The sequence below is a fragment of the Mytilus trossulus genome, chromosome 9 (genome assembly GCF_036588685.1).
Source record: "Mytilus trossulus isolate FHL-02 chromosome 9, PNRI_Mtr1.1.1.hap1, whole genome shotgun sequence".
NCBI lineage: Eukaryota > Metazoa > Mollusca > Bivalvia > Mytilida > Mytilidae > Mytilus > Mytilus trossulus.
In genome coordinates this window covers 58,764,088-58,783,497 of record NC_086381.1, presented here as the reverse complement: position 1 = coordinate 58,783,497, position 19,410 = coordinate 58,764,088, and the positions used below count along the sequence as shown (strand labels likewise).

General features: G+C 33.5%; 1 protein-coding gene across 1 annotated transcript in view; it reads right to left on the bottom strand.

The window, feature by feature from the left end:
• Positions 1-1,389: 1,389 nt before the first annotated feature.
• The window catches only part of LOC134684800 (uncharacterized), a 43,166-nt gene continuing 25,145 nt past the window's right edge, over positions 1,390-19,410 (bottom strand). The window contains exon 5 of the mRNA XM_063544110.1: positions 1,390-2,406. Within this exon, the coding sequence (XP_063400180.1) occupies positions 1,390-2,406 (1,017 nt within the window). The remainder of the gene's footprint in view (positions 2,407-19,410) is intronic.

Sequence of the window (19,410 nt, the reverse complement as noted above, 5' to 3'; positions counted from 1 at the left end):
TAAATACTACCGTTTTCCCTACAACAAGGTTCAATCTACCATTTTCTACAGAAGAAAATGTCGATACCAAGTCAGGAATATGACAGTTGTAACCATTTGTTTGATGTGTTTGGGCTTTTGATTTTGCCATTTGATATGGGATATTCAGTTTTTAGTTTTCGTAGGAGTAAAGTATTTTTGTGATTTAACTTTTTTGTTATATCGATGTATATCTTTATACTCAATCATTCTGTTTTTGTCACAGCTTGAGTCGCTCGTCGAATTATTTCTACCGAATACGGATGACCCGATAAGCTAATATTTACGTCTTACTGGCTTTGACAAGCTCAAGGTGGTACTCGACTACAATTAATTGTGCTCTTTTCATGTCTTTAATTTTTACTTATATACTTCGTTACATGTTTCTGTGTTTTGTTAGTGATTATGATTATGGCACAGTGTTGGCTGCTACGTTACTGCTTTGTTTTTACCTTTTGTGTCTTAATTATTTTTGTTCATGCGTCGTTGCCAATTTATGGTATTTGATGCGACTGCCGTACAAGTGAGAGGTTTAGCTAGCTAAAAAAAACAGGTTCAATCCACCATTTTCTACATAATAAAATGCATGTACAACGTCATGAATATGACAGTTGTTATCCATTCGTTTGATGTGCACGTGTTTGAGCTTTATTATTTTGCCATTTGATTAGGGACTATCCGGTTTGAACTTTCCTCGGAGTTCAGTATTTTTTTTATTTTAATTTTCCGTTGTCATAAATATTTTACAACATATTTACCTTGACATGTCACTAAAATACAAAAATAATCAAGACACTTGAACCACCTATTTCATCACTAAAGTTCCATTGGATAAATAGCAGTGTGGCATACACCACATTTGAAAATTGAGAAGCTTAATATTGCCTTAGCATGTGATTAAAATGTTCAGTTGCATTTGCAGAGCTATTTACCAGTAGGATAATACCACTTTTTTTTACATCAGTACGAACACATGGTTCTATTTGATGAATATCAGTTCTGTTTTGTTTTAGACTTATACGCTTCCTACTAGATTCCAAAATGAAATAGATTTCAGTAATTTAATTGCTTACAATTCACTGTACTGCCTTCAACAATAAACAACACCTATACCTTATAGTAAGCTTTACAAAAAGGTCACGGCATCGCAAGCGACGGTTCTATACCGGAACAAGTTTTAAGTTCATATTACTTTGTGACTTCATAGACGGAACATTCCTTTCCATGATCAGTGATAACTAGAAAAGTATTTTTAGTCGGATGGAAAGCAATATTCTTAGGAGTTACAATATATTCTAATACTGGTTCCTTGTATCCTGTTATCGTGTTTATTCGCACAATGGAACCTACTTCTTTGTTGGAAACACATAATTACAATTGCCCTTGCTGATCAGCATCTAGTCCTGTAATCTCATTGTCTCTCTTCAGAGTGTAAGGAGTACGACTAATTGCGCCACTTTCAGTCAAATGTTTGATTGATTTGCCATCAGAAATAAATATTCCATTATGGTCTGCCAGACACATGAATTCCAGCTTAATTTTAGTTTTCAAAGACTTAACGATTCTTTGATCTTCATTGAAGACAACAACTTCCCGTGAGTTGATATTTGAATAAATCTTGTCATTTGTCACCTTGACACAATTGAAACAGCCGCTTGTCTGGGTAAACCAAGTGTCCTCTGTGAAGTTCTCTTTATTAAATTTGCAGAGGCCTACGGCGGGAAAAGATGCATAAGTATCATTTTTCAAATCACAAGTTATGTCTAGAGGGCAATATTTCATTTGTATTGATTGGACACTAGCGCTGGCAATGTCATAAATATTTAGCAAAAAGTGGCCTGAAAATACGATGCGATTATCTAAAGTGAAACAAGCAGAGTAAATTCTTGTCATTTTATGCTGAGAGCAACTGATCTTCTGATAAAGACGGACTTTTCCTTGTTGAAAATGATAAGGTTGAACTTGCTGATTATCTAGTGGTTCTTGAACTCTAGTTTTTATCTTTTCAATTTTTATTGCAGATATTTTAGTTAAAATTGGTTTAATCTTCCCTGTGAAGTCAAATGAAGACGACCGAATTTCGTATTCTGTTAAATTCTCCTGAAAGTTATCTAAAAAAGATTCTTCTTTGCCTTGTAAACGATCAAGCGTCTTAACGGCTGCGAGGATTCTAGTTTCTGAAGCATGATCTACAAGCGTTTTAATAGCAGTTTGCCAGGACTCTGATTTATTCTTTCTTGTTGTCAGATCTTTAATATTCTGTTCAATTTTGTCTTTGCATTCTTTTTCAAGAGCATCTCCTTTTTTATCGATTACCTGTTCCAGTTCCTCTAAGAATCCGACAAGTTCCTTTCGAATATTTATTAACTTTTCTTTACATCCGTCTTTCTGGACAGTTAATAACTTCAAATTGTTCTGGTAGGCCTCGACTATCCTGCCTATTACAAGCGAAAAATTTGACGTTCGTCGTTTTAAATCCTCTATCGAAGTTCCCGTCCTCACGCCCTTTGATGCCTTTTCAATTGACCTGACATCTTTACATGAGCTATGCAACTCCCGTAGACAAAAAGCGCAACAGATTGTGTCATGTTGTACACAAAAGTATGAAAGTTCTGATCCTCGTGGATATGGCAAGTTTCAGGAATGTCTAAAATCGACGAATCAACTTTTTCAGCTTCAAGAATGGGGATTGTCTTGTGGTTCGCCGTTATTTTCCCTTTGCGATGAAATTTCGCGCACTCGACACACAGATATTCGATGCAATCGCTACACCACGATACTGCTTTTTGATTTTCTTCATCTCGATAACATGGCTCACACCACTGTATATGTATGTTTAAGGCTTCCGCCATTCTTTTAAGGAAGCCAGTTATGTTTGGAGAATTTTTTGTCCCTACAACAAAACATTAATGTGATCAAAATTACATGTTTTTGTGTTTCTATTTTAAATAAAATGCACTAAAGGATGTTTTAACAATATATTGCACTTTTACTACAAATCCATTTGTTTAATGCATTTTTGTACTTTCTTTTTTTTTGAAAGTCCGTATGTAACAATTATTTTTAATTTAATAACATTTATGTCAAAATGTTTTGTGACAAAAACGACCCCGCCCGTCAATACTCTAAATGTATACACCTTCGACTGAAATATGCTGGGGAGGATTTGCCTATTGATTATATATTATGGATTGCCAATTGTGGGTCTTAGTAGTCGATTCCCTATCCTTGTTGAGTCCTAATTTACAAAGTTGCTTTGGGTTTGTTTTGTTTTTTTGGTTTGCTACCTTGATTTTGTTATGTATTTCTGTCGTGTTGAACAGCGGTACTACTACTAGTGCCTTTATAGATTGCATAATACCATGAATTAATGGTGACTATTTAAAAACATTATATCATTATGAATTTTTTGGAGGGTCTTCTTATTCACAAATATACCATATCATCTTATTTTTATATGATGCACGACTTGTTTCAAAGAAGGTAAATAAGACAATATTCAGAAGGGAAAAGTTGCTGATATAAAGCTTTAATTGAAAAAAAAACATGTGAGAGTGATTAATTTTCACTGTGCCGTGTCAGAATCACATATTTTCAACAAACGTAACTAAAAAAAGGCAACAGTAGTATACCGCTGTTCAAAACTCATAAATCCATGGACAAAAACAAAATCGGGGTAACAAACTCAAACTGAGGGAAACGCATTAAATATAAGAGAACAACGACACAACATTAAAATGTAACACACACAGAAACGTTACAAAATCTATTAAGCCCGCGTCCTCTCTCAAAACTGAATGGAACCCCTCTAATCAGTCATCAAAATAAATTTAGTAACATGAAGTCCTACAATCAAAAGAACCATTCTTTGATTAAATAAAAAAAATATCAACAGGTCAGGAAAAAGATAAATCGTGAAAGAATAAGAGAAAAAATTGACTTATAAACTCTTCATAGATACCAGGATTGAATTTTGTATTTACGTTAGACGCGGGTTTCGTCTACAAAAGATTCATCAGTTTATGCTCGAATCCATACAATTTAAAAAGGCCAAATAAAGAAGAAGTTGTCGAAGATCATTAAGGACAAAAAGTCCAAAAAGTTTTGCCAAATACAGCTTAGGAAATATATTCCTAATGTAGAAAAGCCTTAGTATTTCAAAAATTCAAAAGATTTGTTAACAGTTAATTAATTTATAAATATAACCATACCAATAATAATCCATGCCAGCGAAGAAGTGCTGACTACTGGGCTTATGATACTCTCTGGGAATTAAAACTCCACCAGCAGTGGCAACGACCCAGTTGTTGTAAATAAACTCATCATAGATACCATGATTAATTTTTGTATTTACGCCAGACGCGCGTTCCGAATACAAGAGTCTCATCAATGTATTACATAATCACAAAAACGAAAGAAGAATAGTGGTCATTTATATTTAAGATAACCTTAATATTTGACATTGGTCATACATGATGCATTAAATACATTCTATATTGACTAAGCTGAAATATGTATATACCAACTGTAGTCTTAGGCCGTGTTCACACCAAACGCCGTGTAGAGTAAACATGTTCACAATTAGTTTAGTGTAGTGTACACTGGTTTCACATTACATTTGTTCACATCTATACACCTTGTTTAGCTACCTGTACATAAGATGTGTTCCAACTTGTAAACTATATGTCATTTAAATGTTCATTACGTAGAACTGAATTCAAAATTTTTGGAAAATTTTTCTAGCGGTAGGAAACAACCAATGACTTCAAAATGGGGTTGGGGGATGGAAATGGAAATATTCCGATCCCCAATTTGATAAAAAAAAAAAAATGGTCATACAGATGAAAAAAAAATTATTCTGAATCAAGAGTTTCCCCATACATTATAGTGTTAAATATTGAAAAAAAAGTATTTGATCACCAGCACCGAAAAAAAGGGATAAAAACGTACGCGCGAAAAAAAAATCTGACACAGATAAAAAAAAATTAACCCTCCCCCTTTTTTTAAGTTAAGTGGTTGCTACTTTATGAAAGCCATTTTTATAATTTGCAGTAGTTTGAATATACTAGAGATGTCTCGATAACGCATTAGAAAACGTTAGCTGCAGCAGCGTGCTTACAGCCGAAAAAAAAGGATTGAGATATTAGGGATAACTACATTTTTATCTTTTCTGTTCGTTTTAAATGGTATTTCTTCTCCAAGGAGTATTTGGTAAAGGAATAGGGTAACGTTTTTTTTAATTTATTTTACGTGTTATTTAACGGATCTCAGATACTAGACAAACATATCATTTTCCTCACACTTTTTTTAGTCATGCTTAGTCATGCATTTATGCGTGAATCGTTTTTTGAGTAAAGACCAGTGGCAAATATTTCTATGTACGTCAAGTCGATTCGGGAAGACCTTTTCAAATGAATTAGGCAGCAACTATTTACTAAATTTTTGTGGAGGGGGAGGGGGGCGTGGGCTATTGATTTTTTTCAGGACAAATTTTGGTGACAAGTCGAAATCAATTTTAGCATTATATATAGTGGCAGCAGAGGGTGAAACAAACAATTTTGTTTCCAGGGCCAAAAACTGGAAACATTTTTGTTTCCAAAACAAAATTCATAGCTCACCACCCCACCCCCTTGTCTTTATGTTTTATACTCAACTATAATAGCCCCCTCCCCCGAAAATCAGTTGGTTGCTGCCTTATGGGTTCGGCAATGATGCTGCTTTGAGTCTTGATAAGGGGTTATTAAAGTACGTTAAAAAAATTTTAACAAAAAAAAATCTGTAAAATTTAGACAACTAATAATAATTATCAAAACTAGTATCTCAATTGTTTGTAAAACAATTGAAAGGTCTTTCCTGTAAAAGTGATGTTTTCGTATTGTACTTTGTACGACCTTTCGTTTGATATACGACAAGCATACCTTCTGAAGCTTTTCGCTTTTTACACTTAATGACCTCATCCGCCTACATTTGTGAGATCGGAATTATGATATATGGAACAGAGTAGATGAGCTTCCATTTGATATGCGACAACACCATATTCTATAAAGTTTGATTTTCGCACTTAATTTCCCTATCCAACTAATCTATGGAGGTCGGGAATTTGATATTTCAAATGTACACATCATGACCTTTCATTTGATATACAACAACCCTACCTTAAAAGAATATTTATTTTTTGCACTCAATGACCCCATCCAACCCATTTTTGGGAGACGTCAATTTGAAATTTGAAATGTACGCTTTATGTTCTTTCATTTGATATGCGACAACCTTACCATCTGAGAAATTTGAATGTTTGCACTAAATGACCCCACCCGTCCCCCTGGGATGAAAAGGAGGTTTAAAATTTTCATTTTTAAGTAGAGTTTATTAAGACCTTCAATTTGATAATTCAGATGACCCCATTTGACAAAGTGCAAATAATGATGCAATATCAACGATATAAATAGAAGTTATGAAACTGACAAAGTCAATGCAAAACTTGAAAATTTCAAATTGATTTTTTGGTGTTTTTTTCCATGGAATGTTTCTGGTATTTGGTCAAACATATAACTATGTCAACCTCTTTAATTTCTAAAACATTTTAAGTGGTAAGCTCTTGATGATTCAGAAATACATGCCTCCGCTCGCAAAACTTCAAACTGCATTATCTCTAAAACGACAATAGATATCTCAAATCTGTTAAATGATAAATGATCTACAGTTGAAGGACAACATCATAGAAAAAGAATTGGGACAATTTCAATGTTCACCAAGGTCACAATTAATCATCAAATATATGATGCAATACCAAACTTGAGAACCGGAAGTCGTAGAGACATCGGACTATCACCATTCAACTCAAGACCACTTGACCTTTCAAATATCACAAGGTCAAGGTCATAGTATAATGTGAAGGTCAAGGTGAAATTTCATCATGACCTGACATTGACCTCAAATTGAAGGTCTTGAATTACTGATCATCTTTTCAGTTTATAGTAGGTTGATATCTGTTACCTTTAAAAAGATATACACAAAATACTATACTTTTAATAATCATCCCGTTGTAACTTTTGAACAGACGGTCGGACATTTTTGGGTTTATCATATAAAATGTAGAGTTCGTCGAGAGGAACACTTTATACGCTGTATGTAGGCAGCAAAGTCTTATCGTTTTCCTAATATGTAAGCTTGACATTGCAGCGTAATTTTTTTTTGCACTCTGTGACCTTTGACCTTGGGTGCATATTGAAGGTCACATTAATTAAAGATTATTGGTGAAGGTCCCAAGTCTCTACGACTTCCAGTTCTTGAAATAGATTTTTTCTAAAATTGTATACAATTTTTCAAGGGGAATAACTCCTTATAAGGGTTAATAACAAAATGATTGTATATGTTCATTAACATTGCCATCTGTTCCTGTACATGTTGCCGTTTTCAAATCGATTCTATCTCTAACATTTTTTGAGAAATGAGCAAAGGAAAGAAATTGTTTCAAGGGGAAATAACTCTCAAACGGGATAATGAAATTCTATGCAGCCTCATATGGTAATACATCATGATGAGATGTACCTATTGTCCAAATAAGATCATGATATCTTTAAAAACAACGAGGGGGGGCCATGTTGAAAAAAATCAATAAAAGGGAGATAACTTCTAAAGGGGATGATGAAATCCTACACAGCCTCATCTGGAAATACTTCATAATGAGGTCTACCGATGGTCCATATTTGGTTTTGATAACTCCAATAGAAACGAGGGGAGGCCATGTCAAACAAATGCTGGATGAAAAAAAAAAAAAAAAAAAAAAAACTAGTATCTCAATTGTTTGTAAAACAATTGAAAGGTCTTTCCTGTAAAAGTGATGCTTTCATAATGTACTTTGTACGACCTTTCGTTTGATATACGACAAGCATACCTTCTGAAACTTTTTACTTTTATCACTTAATGACCTCATCCGCCTACATTTTTGAGATCGGAATTATTATATATGTAACATAGAGTAGATGAGCTTTCATTTGATATGCGACAACGCCATATTCTAGAAAGTTTGATTTTTGCACTCAATAACCCTATCTTACTAATTTTTGAAGGTCAGGAATTTGCTATTTGAAATGTACACATCATGACCTTTCATTTGATATACAACAACCCTACCTTAAAAGAACATTTATTTTTTGCACTCAATGACCCCATCCAACTCATTTTTGGGAGACGTCAATTTGAAATTTGAAATGTTCGCTTTATGTTCTTTCATTTGATATGCGACAACCTTACCATCTGAAAAATTTGAATGTTTGCACTAAATGACCCCACCCGTCTCCCTTGGATGAAAAGAGGGTTTCAAATTTTCATTTTTAAGTAGAGTTTATTAAGACCTTCAATTTGATATATCAGATGACCCCATTTGACAAAGTGCAAATAATGATGCAATATCAACTATATAAATAGAAATTATGAAACTTACAAAGTCAATGCAAAACATGAAAATTTCAAATTGAATTTTTTAGTGTTTTTTTAAATGGAATGTTTTTGGTATTTTGTCAAACATATAACTATGTCAACCTCTTCAATTTCTTAAACATTTTAAGTGGTAAGCTCTTGATGATTCAGAAATACATGCCTCCGCTCGCAAAACTTAAAACCGCATTATCTCTAAAACGACAATAGATATCTCAAATCTGTTAAATGATAAATGATCTACAGTTGAAGGACAACATAATAGAAAAAGAATTAAGACAATTTTAAAGTTCACTAAGGTCACAATTAATCATCAAATATATGATGCAATACAAAACTTGAGAACCGGAAGTCGTAAAGACATGGGACTACCACCATTCAACTCAGGACCACTTGACCTTTTAAATATCACAAGGTCAAGGTCATAGTATAATGTGAAGGTCAAGGTGAAATTTCATCATGACCTGACATTGACCTCAAATTGAAGGTCTTGAACTACTGATCATCTTTTAAGTTTATAGTAGGTTGATATCTGTTACCTTTAAAAAGATATACACAAAATACTATACTTTTAATAATCATCCCGTTGTAACTTTTGAACAGACGGTCGGACATTTTTGGGCTTATTATATAAATTGTATAGTTCGTCGAGAGGAACATTTTATACGCTGTATGTAGGCAGCAAAGTCTTATCGTTTTCCTAATATGTAAGCTTGAAATTGCAGCGTAATTTTTTTTTGCACTCTGTGACCTTTGACCTTTGGTGCATATTGAAGGTCACATGAATTAAAGATTATTGGTGAAGGTCCCAAGTCTCTACGACTTCCAGTTCTTGCAATAGATTTTTTCTAAAATTGTATACAATTTTTCAAGGGGAATAACTCCTTATAAGGGTTAATAACAAAATGATTGTATATGTTCATTAACATTGCCATCTGTTCCTGTACATGTTGCCGTTTTCAAATCGATTCTATCTCTAACATTTTTTGAGAAATGAGCAAAGGAAAGAAATTGTTTCAAGGGGATATAACTCTCAAAGTAGATGATGAAATCCTATGCAGCCTCATATGGTAATACATCATTGTGAGATCTACCTATTGTCCAAATAAAGTCATGATATCTTTAAACACATTTTGGGGGGACCATGTTGAAAAAAATTAATAAAAGGGAGATAACTTCTTAAGGGGCAGGTGAAATCCTACAAAAGTTCATCTGGTAAAAGTTCATGTTGAGGTCTATCGATGGTTCAATTTTGGGATTGATAACTCCAATAGAAGCGGTAGGAGGGCGTGCCAAAAAAATGCTGGAAGAAAAAAAAGAAAAAAAAACATTAGAAAAACAATAAGGTCTTTCCCATGTAGGGGAAAGACCTTAACTAGTATCTCAATTGTTTGTAAAACAATTGAAAGGTCTTTCCTGTAAAAGTGATGTTTTCGTTATGTACTTTGTACGACCTTTCGTTTGATATACGACAAGCATACCTTTTCAAACTTTTCGCTTTTAACACTTAATGACCTCATCCGCCTACAGTTTTGAGATCGGAAGTATGATATATGTAATACAGAGTAGATGAGCTTTCATTTGATATGCGACAACGCCATTTTCTAGAAAGTTTGATTTTTGCACTTAATAACCCTATCCAACTAATTTTTTGAGGTCGGGAATTTGATATTTTAAATGTACACATCATGACCTTTCATTTGATATACAACAACCCTATCTTTAAAGAAAATTTATATTTTGCACTCAATGACCCCATCCAACCCATTTTTGGGAGACGTCAATTTGAAATTTGAAATGTACGCTTTATGTTCTTTCATTTGATATGCGACAACCTTACCATCTGAGAAATTTGAATGTTTGCACTAAATGAACCCACCCTGCCCACTGGGATGAAAAAGGGGTTCAAAATTTTCATTTTTAGGTAGAGTTTATTTAGACCTTCAATTTGATATATCAGATGACCCCATTTGACAAAGTACAAATAATGATGCAATATCAACTATATAAATAGAAGTTATGAAACTTACAAAGTCAATGCAAAACTTGAAAATTTCAAAATGATTTTTTGGTGTATTTTTCCATGGAATGTTTTTGGTATTTGGTCAAACATATAACTATGTCAACCTCTTCAATTTCTTAAACATTTTAAGTGGTAAGCTCTTGTTGATTCAGAAATACATGCCTCCGCTCGCAAAACTTTAAACTGCAGTATCTCTATAACGACAATAGATATCTCAAATCTGTTAAATGATAAATGATCTACAGTTGAAGGACAACATTATAGAAAAAGAATTGGGACAATTTCAAAGTTCACCAAGGTCACAATTAATCATCAAATATATGATGCAATACCAAACTTGAGAACCGGAAGTCATAGAGACATGGGACTATCACCATTCAACTCAGGACCACTTGACCTTTCAGAGATCACAATGTCAAGGTCATAGTATAATGTGAAGGTCAAGGTGAAATTGCATCATGACGTAACATTGACCTCAAATTGAAGGTCTTGAATTACTGATCATCTTTGCAGTATATAGTAGGTTGATATCTGTTACCTTAAAAAAGATATACACAAAATACTAGATTTTTAAGAATCATCCCGTTGTAACTTTTGAACAGACGGTCGGACATTTTTCGGTTAATAATATAAAATGTAGAGCTCGTGGAGAGGAACATTTTATACGCTGTTTGTATGCAGCAAAGTCTTATCGTTTTCCTAATATGTAAGCTTGAAATTGCAGCGTAATTTTTTTTTGCACTCAGTGACCTTTGACCTTGGGTGCATATTCAAGGTCACATGAATTACAGATTATTGGTGCAGGTCCCAAGTCTCTACGACTTCCGGTTCTGAAAATAAAAAAATTCTAAAACTGTTTACAATTTTTCAAGGGGAATAACTCCTTATAAGGGTTAATAACAAAATGATTGTATATGTTCAATAACATTGCCATCTGTTCTTGTACATGTTACCGTTTTCAAATCGATTCTGTCTTGAATACTTTTTGCTAAAAATGTAAAAGAAAGAAATTGCTTCAAGGGGACATAACTCTCATAAGGGATGATGAAATCCTTAGCAGCCTCATATGGTAACATATCATGATTAGATCTAGCTATTGTCCAAATAAGGTCATGATATCTTTTAAAACATTTGTAAAAGTGATGTTTTCGTAATGTTCTTTGTACGACCTTTCGTTTGATATACGACAAGCATACCTTTTGAAACTTTTAGCTTTTTACACTTAATGACCTCATCCGCCTACATTTTTTAGATCGGAAGTATGATATATGTAACACAGGGTGGATGAGCTTTCATTTGATATGCGACAACGCCATGTTCTAAAAAGTTTGATTTTTGCACTTAATAACCCCATCCAACCAATTTTTGGAAGTCGGGAATTTGATATTTCAAATGTACACATCATGACCTTTCATTTGATATGCAACAACCCTATCGTAAAAGAAAATTTATTTTTTGCACTCAATGACCCCATTCAACCAATTTTTGGGGGACGTCAATTTGAAATTTGAACTGTACGCTTTATGTTCTTTCATTTGATATGCGACAACCTTACCATCTGAGAAATTAGAATTTTTGCACTAAATGACCCCACCCGTCCCCCTGGGATGAAAAGGGGGTTTAAAATTTTCATTTTTAAGTAGAGTTTATTGAGACCGTCAATTTGATATATCAGATGACCCCATTTGACAAAGTGCCAAAAATGATGCAATATCAACTATATAAATAGAAGTTATGAAACTTATAAATTCAATGGAAAACATAAAAATTTCAAATTGATTTTTTGGTGTTTTTTTCCATGGAATGTTTTTGGTATTTGGTCAAACATATAACTATGTCAACCTCTTCAATTTGTAAAACATTTTAAGTGGTAAGCTGTTGTTGATTCAGAAATACATGCCTCCGCTCGCAAAACTTCAAACTGCATTATCTCTAAAACGACAATAGATATCTCAAATCTGTTAAATGATAAATGATCTACAGTTGAAGGACAACATTATAGAAAAAGAATGTGGACAATTTCAAAGTTCACCAAGGTCACAATTAATCATCAAATATATGATGCAATACAAAACTTGAGAACCGGAAGTCGTAGAGACATGGGACTATCACCATTCAACTCAAGACCACTTGACCTTTCAAATGTCACAAGGTCAAGGTCATAGTATAATGTGAAGGTCAAGGTGAAATTTCATCATGACCTGACATTGACCTCAAATTGAAGGTCTTGAACTACTGATCATCTTTGCAGTTTATAGTAGGTTGATATCTGTTACCTTTAAAAAGATATACACACAATACTATACTTTTAAGAATCATCCCGTCGTAACTTTTGAACAGACAGTCGGAATCTTTTGAGCTCAGTGTAAAAAATGTAGAGCTTGTCGAGAGGAACATTTTATACACTGTAAGTATGCAGCAAACTCTTATCGTTTTCCTAATATGCAAGCTTGAAATTGCAGCGTAATTTTTTTTTGCACTTGGTGACCTTTGACCTTGGGTGCAAATTAAAGGTCACATGAACTTAAGATTATTGGTGTAGGTCCCAAGTCTTTACGACTTCCGGTTCTCGAGATACAATTTTTCAAAAATTGTGTATATTTTTTCAAGGGAAATATCTCCTTATAAGGGTTAACAACTAAATGATTGTATATGTTTATTATCATTGCCATTTGGTCTTGTACATGTTGCCGTTTTCAAATCGAATCTATCTTGAATACTTTTTGATAAAAATGTAAAAGAAAGAAATTGCTTCAAGGGGACGTAACTCTCATAGGGAATGATGAAATCCTTAGCAGCCTCATATGGTAACACATCATGATGAGATCTAACTTTTGTCCAAATAAGGTCATGATATCTTTTAAAACATTTAAGGGGGGCCATGTTGAAAAAAATCAATAAAAGGGAGATAACTTCTAAAGGGGATGATGAAATCCTACAAAAGTTCATCTGGTAAAAGTTCATGATGAGGTCTATCAATGATCCATATTTGGTTTTGATAACTTCAACAGAAAGGGGATGAGGCCTTGTCAAACAAATGTTGGAAGAAAAAAAAGAAAAAAAAGAAAAAGAAACTAGTATCTCAATTGTTTGTAAAACAATTGAAAGGTCTTTCCTGTAAAAGTGATGTTTTCGTTATGTACTTTGTACGACCTTTCGTTTGATATACGACAAGCATACCTTTTCAAACTTTTCGCTTTTAACACTTAATGACCTCATCCGCCTACAGTTTTGAGATCGGAAGTATGATATATGTAATACAGAGTAGATGAGCTTTCATTTGATATGCGACAACGCCATTTTCTAGAAAGTTTGATTTTTGCACTTAATAACCCTATCCAACTAATTTTTTGAGGTCGGGAATTTGATATTTTAAATGTACACATCATGACCTTTCATTTGATATACAACAACCCTATCTTTAAAGAAAATTTATATTTTGCACTCAATGACCCCATCCAACCCATTTTTGGGAGACGTCAATTTGAAATTTGAAATGTACGCTTTATGTTCTTTCATTTGATATGCGACAACCTTACCATCTGAGAAATTTGAATGTTTGCACTAAATGAACCCACCCTGCCCACTGGGATGAAAAGGGGGTTCAAAATTTTCATTTTTAGGTAGAGTTTATTTAGACCTTCAATTTGATATATCAGATGACCCCATTTGACAAAGTACAAATAATGATGCAATATCAACTATATAAATAGAAGTTATGAAACTTACAAAGTCAATGCAAAACTTGAAAATTTCAAAATGTTTTTTTGGTGTATTTTTCCATGGAATGTTTTTGGTATTTGGTCAAACATATAACTATGTCAACCTCTTCAATTTCTTAAACATTTTAAGTGGTAAGCTCTTGTTGATTCAGAAATACATGCCTCCGCTCGCAAAACTTTAAACTGCAGTATCTCTATAACGACAATAGAGATCTCAAATCTGTTAAATGATAAATGATCTACAGTTGAAGGACAACATTATAGAAAAAGAATTGGGACAATTTCAAAGTTCACCAAGGTCACAATTAATCATCAAATATATGATGCAATACCAAACTTGAGAACCGGAAGTCATAGAGACATGGGACTATCACCATTTAACTCGGGACCACTTGACCTTTCAGAGATCACAATGTCAAGGTCATAGTATAATGTGAAGGTCAAGGTGAAATTGCATCATGACGTAACATTGACCTCAAATTGAAGGTCTTGAATTACTGATCATCTTTGCAGTATATAGTAGGTTGATATCTGTTACCTTAAAAAAGATATACACAAAATACTAGATTTTTAAGAATCATCCCGTTGTAACTTTTGAACAGACAGTCGGACATTTTTCGGTTAATAATATAAAATGTAGAGCTCGTCGAGAGGAACATTTTATACGCTGTATGTATGCAGCAAAGTCTTATCGTTTTCCTAATATGTAAGCTTGAAATTGCAGCGTAATTTTTTTTGCACTCAGTGACCTTTGACCTTGGGTGCATATTCAAGGTCACATGAATTACAGATTATTGGTGCAGGTCCCAAGTCTCTACGACTTCCGGTTCTGAAAATAAAAAAATTCTAAAACTGTTCACAATTTTTCAAGGGGAATAACTCCTTATAAGGGTTAATAACAAAATGATTGTATATGTTCAATAACATTGCCATCTGTTCTTGTACATGTTACCGTTTTCAAATCGATTCTGTCTTGAATACTTTTTGCTAAAAATGTAAAAGAAAGAAATTGCTTCAAGGGGACATAACTCTCATAAGGGATGATGAAATCCTTAGCAGCCTCATATGGTAACATATCATGATAAGATCTAGCTATTGTCCAAATAAGGTCATGATATCTTTTAAAACATTTAAGGGGGGCCATGTTGAAAAAAATCAATAAAAGGGAGATAACTTCTAAAGGGGATGATGAAATCCTACAAAAGTTCATCTTGTAAAAGTTCATGATGAGGTCTATCGATGGTCCATATTTGGTCTTGATAACTTCAACAGAAAGGGGAGGAGGCCTTGTCAAACAAATGTTGGAAGAAAAAAAAGAAAAAGAAAAAGAACTAGTATCTCAATTGTTTGTAAAACAATTGAAAGGTCTTTCCTGTAAAAGTGATGTTTTCGTATTGTAATTTGTACGACCTTTCGTTTGATATAAGACAGCATACCTTCTGAAACTTTTCGCTTTTTACACTTAATGACCTCATCCGCCTACATTTTTGAGATCGGAATTATGATACATGGAACAGAGTAGATGAGCTTTCTTTTGATATGCGACAACACCATGTTCTAAAAAGTTTGATTTTTGCACTTAATAACCCTATCCAACTAATTTTTGGAGGTCGGGAATTTGATATATCAAATGTACACATCATGACCTTTCATTTGATATACAACAACCCTACCTTAAAAGAAAATTTATTTTTTGCACTCAATGACCCCATCCAACCAATTTTTTGGAGACGTCAATTTGAAATTTGAAATGTACGCTTTATGTTCTTTCATTTGATATGCAACAACCTTACCATCTGAGAAATTTGAATGTTTGCACTAAATGACCCCACCCGTCCCCCTGGGATGAAAAGGAGGTTTAAAATTTTCATTTTTAAGTAGAGTTTATTGAGACCTTCAATTTGATATATCAGATGACCCATTTGACAAAGTGCAAATAATGATGCAATATCAACTATATAAATAGAAGTTATGAAACTGACAAAGTCAATGCAAAACTTGAAAATTTCAAATTGATTTTTTGGTGTTTTTTTCCATGGAATGTTTTTGGTATTTGGTCAAACATATAACTATGTCAACCTCTTCAATTTCTAAGACATTTTAAGTGGTAAACTCTTGATGATTCAGAAATACATGCCTCCGCTCGCAAAACTTCAAACTGCATTATCTCTAAAAGGACTATAGATATTTCAAATATGTTAAATGATAAACGATATACAGTTGAACAACAACATTATAGAAAAAGAATTGGGACAATTTCAAAGTTCATAAAGGTCACAATTTATCATCAAATATATGATGCAATACTAAACTTAAGAACCGGAAGTCGTAGAAACATGGGACTAGCACCATTCAACTCAGGACCACTTAACCTTTCAACTATCACAAGGTCAAGTTCATAGTATACTGTGAAGGTCAAGGTGAAATTTCATCATGACCTGACATTGACCTCAAATTGAAGGTCTCGAACTACTGATCATCTTTGCAGTTTATAGTAGGTTGATATCTGTTACCTTTAAAAAGATATTCACACAATACTATACTTTTAAGAATCATCCCGTTGTAACTTTTGAACAGACGGTCGGACATTTTTGGGCTTATTGTATAAAATGTAGAGCTTGTCGAGAAGAACATTTCATACGCTGTATGTATGCAGCAAAGTCTTATCGTTTTCCTAATATGTAAGCTTGAAATTGCAGCGTAATTTTTGTTTGCACTCGGTGACCTTTGACCTTGGGTGCATATTAAAGGTCATATGAATTTAAGATTATTGGTGAAGGTTACAAGTCTCTATGACTTCCGGTTCTCGAATATAAATTTTTGAAAATATATTTTTAATTTCTAAAGGGAAATAACTCCTTATAAGGGTTAATAACAAATAAATTGTTTATGTTTATAAACATTGCCATCTGTTCTAATACATGCTGTCATTTTCAATTAAATTCTATCTCTAATACTTTTTGAAAAAAATGCAAATAAAAGAAATTGATTCAAGGGGATATAACTCTCAAAGTAGATGATGAAATCCTATGCAGCCTCATATGGTAATACATTATGATGAGATCTACCTTTTGTCCAAATAAAGTCGTGATATCTTTTAACACATTTTGGGGGGACCATGTTGAAAAAAATCAACAAAAGGGAGATAACTTCTTAAGGGGAAGGTGAAATCCTACAAAAGTTCATCTGGTAAAAGTTCATGTTGAGGTCTATTGATGGTTTAATTTTGGTATTGATAACTCCTATAGGAGCGGTAGGAGGGCGAGCCAAACAAATGCTGGAAGAAAAAAAAGAAAAAAAAACATTAGAAAAACAATAAGGTCTTTCCTCACGGAGAGGAAAGACCTTAACTAGTATCTCAATTGTTTGTAAAACAATTGAAAGGTCTTTCCTGTAAAAGTGAAGTTTTCGTATTGTAATTTGTACGACCTTTCGTTTGATATACGACAAGCATACCTTCTGAAGCTTTTCGCTTTTTACACTTAATGACCTCATCCGCCTACATTTGTGAGATCGGAATTATGATATATGGAACAGAGTAGATGAGCTTTCATTTGATATGCGACAACACCATATTCTATAAAGTTTGATTTTCGCACTTAATTACCCTATCCAACTAATTTATGGAGGTCGGGAATTTGATATTTCAAATGTACACATCATGACCTTTCATTTGATATACAACAACCCTACCTTAAAAGAACATTTATTTTTTGCACTCAATGACCCCATCCAACCCATTTTTGGGAGACGTCAATTTGAAATGTACGCTTTATGTTCTTTCATTTGATATGCGACAACCTTACCATCTGAGAAATTTGAATGCACTAAATGACCCCACCCGTCCCCCTGGGATGAAAAGGAGGTTTAAAATTTTCATTTTTAAGTAGAGTTTATAAAGACCTTCAATTTGATATATCAGATGACCCCATTTGACAAAGTGCAAATAATGATGCAATATCAACGATATAAATAGAAGTTATGAAACTGACAAAGTCAATGCAAAACTTGAAAATTTCAAATTGATTTTTTGGTGTTTTATTCCATGGAATGTTTCTGGTATTTGGTCAAACATATAACTATGTCAACCTCTTCAATTTCTAAAACATTTTAAGTGGTAAGCTCTTGATGATTCAGAAATACATGCCTCCGCTCGCAAAACTTCAAACTGCATTATCTCTAAAACGACAATAGATATCTCAAATCTGTTAAATGATAAATGATCTACAGTTGAAGGACAACATTATAGAAAAAGAATGTGGACAATTTCAAAGTTCACCAAGGTCACAATTTATCATCAAATATATGATGCAATACAAAACTTGAGAACCGGAAGTCGTAGAGACATGGGACTATCACCATTCAACTCAGGACCACCTGACCTTTCAAATGTCACAAGGTCAAAGTCATAGTATAATGTGAAGGTCAAGGTGAAATTTCATCATGACCTGACATTGACCTCAAATTGAAGGTCTTGAACTACTGATCATCTTTGCAGTTTATAGTAGGTTGATATCTGTTACCTTTAAAAAGATATACACACAATACTATATTTTTAAGAATCATCCCGTCGTACCTTTTGAACAGACAGTCGGAATCTTTTGAGCTCAGTGTATAAAATGTAGAGCTCGTCGAGAGGAACATTTTATACACTGTAAGTATGCAGTAAACTCTTATCGTTTTCTTAATATGCAAGCTTGAAATTGCAGCGTAATTTTTTTTTGCACTTGGTGACCTTTGACCTTGGGTGCAAATTAAAGGTCACATGAACTTAAGATTATTGGTGTAGGTCCCAAGTCTTTACGACTTCCGGTTCTCGAGATACAATTTTTCAAAAATTGTGTATATTTTTTCAAGGGAAATAACTCCTTATAAGGGTTAACAACAAAATGATTGTATATGTTAATTATCATTGCCATTTGGTCTTGTACATGTTGCCGTTTTCAAATAGATTCTATCTTGAATACTTTTTGAGAAAAATGTAAAAGAAAGAAATTGCTTCAAGGGGACGTAACTCTCATAGGGAATGATGAAATCCTTAGCAGCCTCATATGGTAACACATCATGATGAGATCTAACTTTTGTCCAAATAAGGTCATGATATCTTTTAAAACATTTAAGGGGGGCCATGTTGAAAAAAATCAATAAAAGGGAGATAACTTCTAAAGGGGATGATGAAATCCTACAAAAGTTCATCTGGTAAAAGTT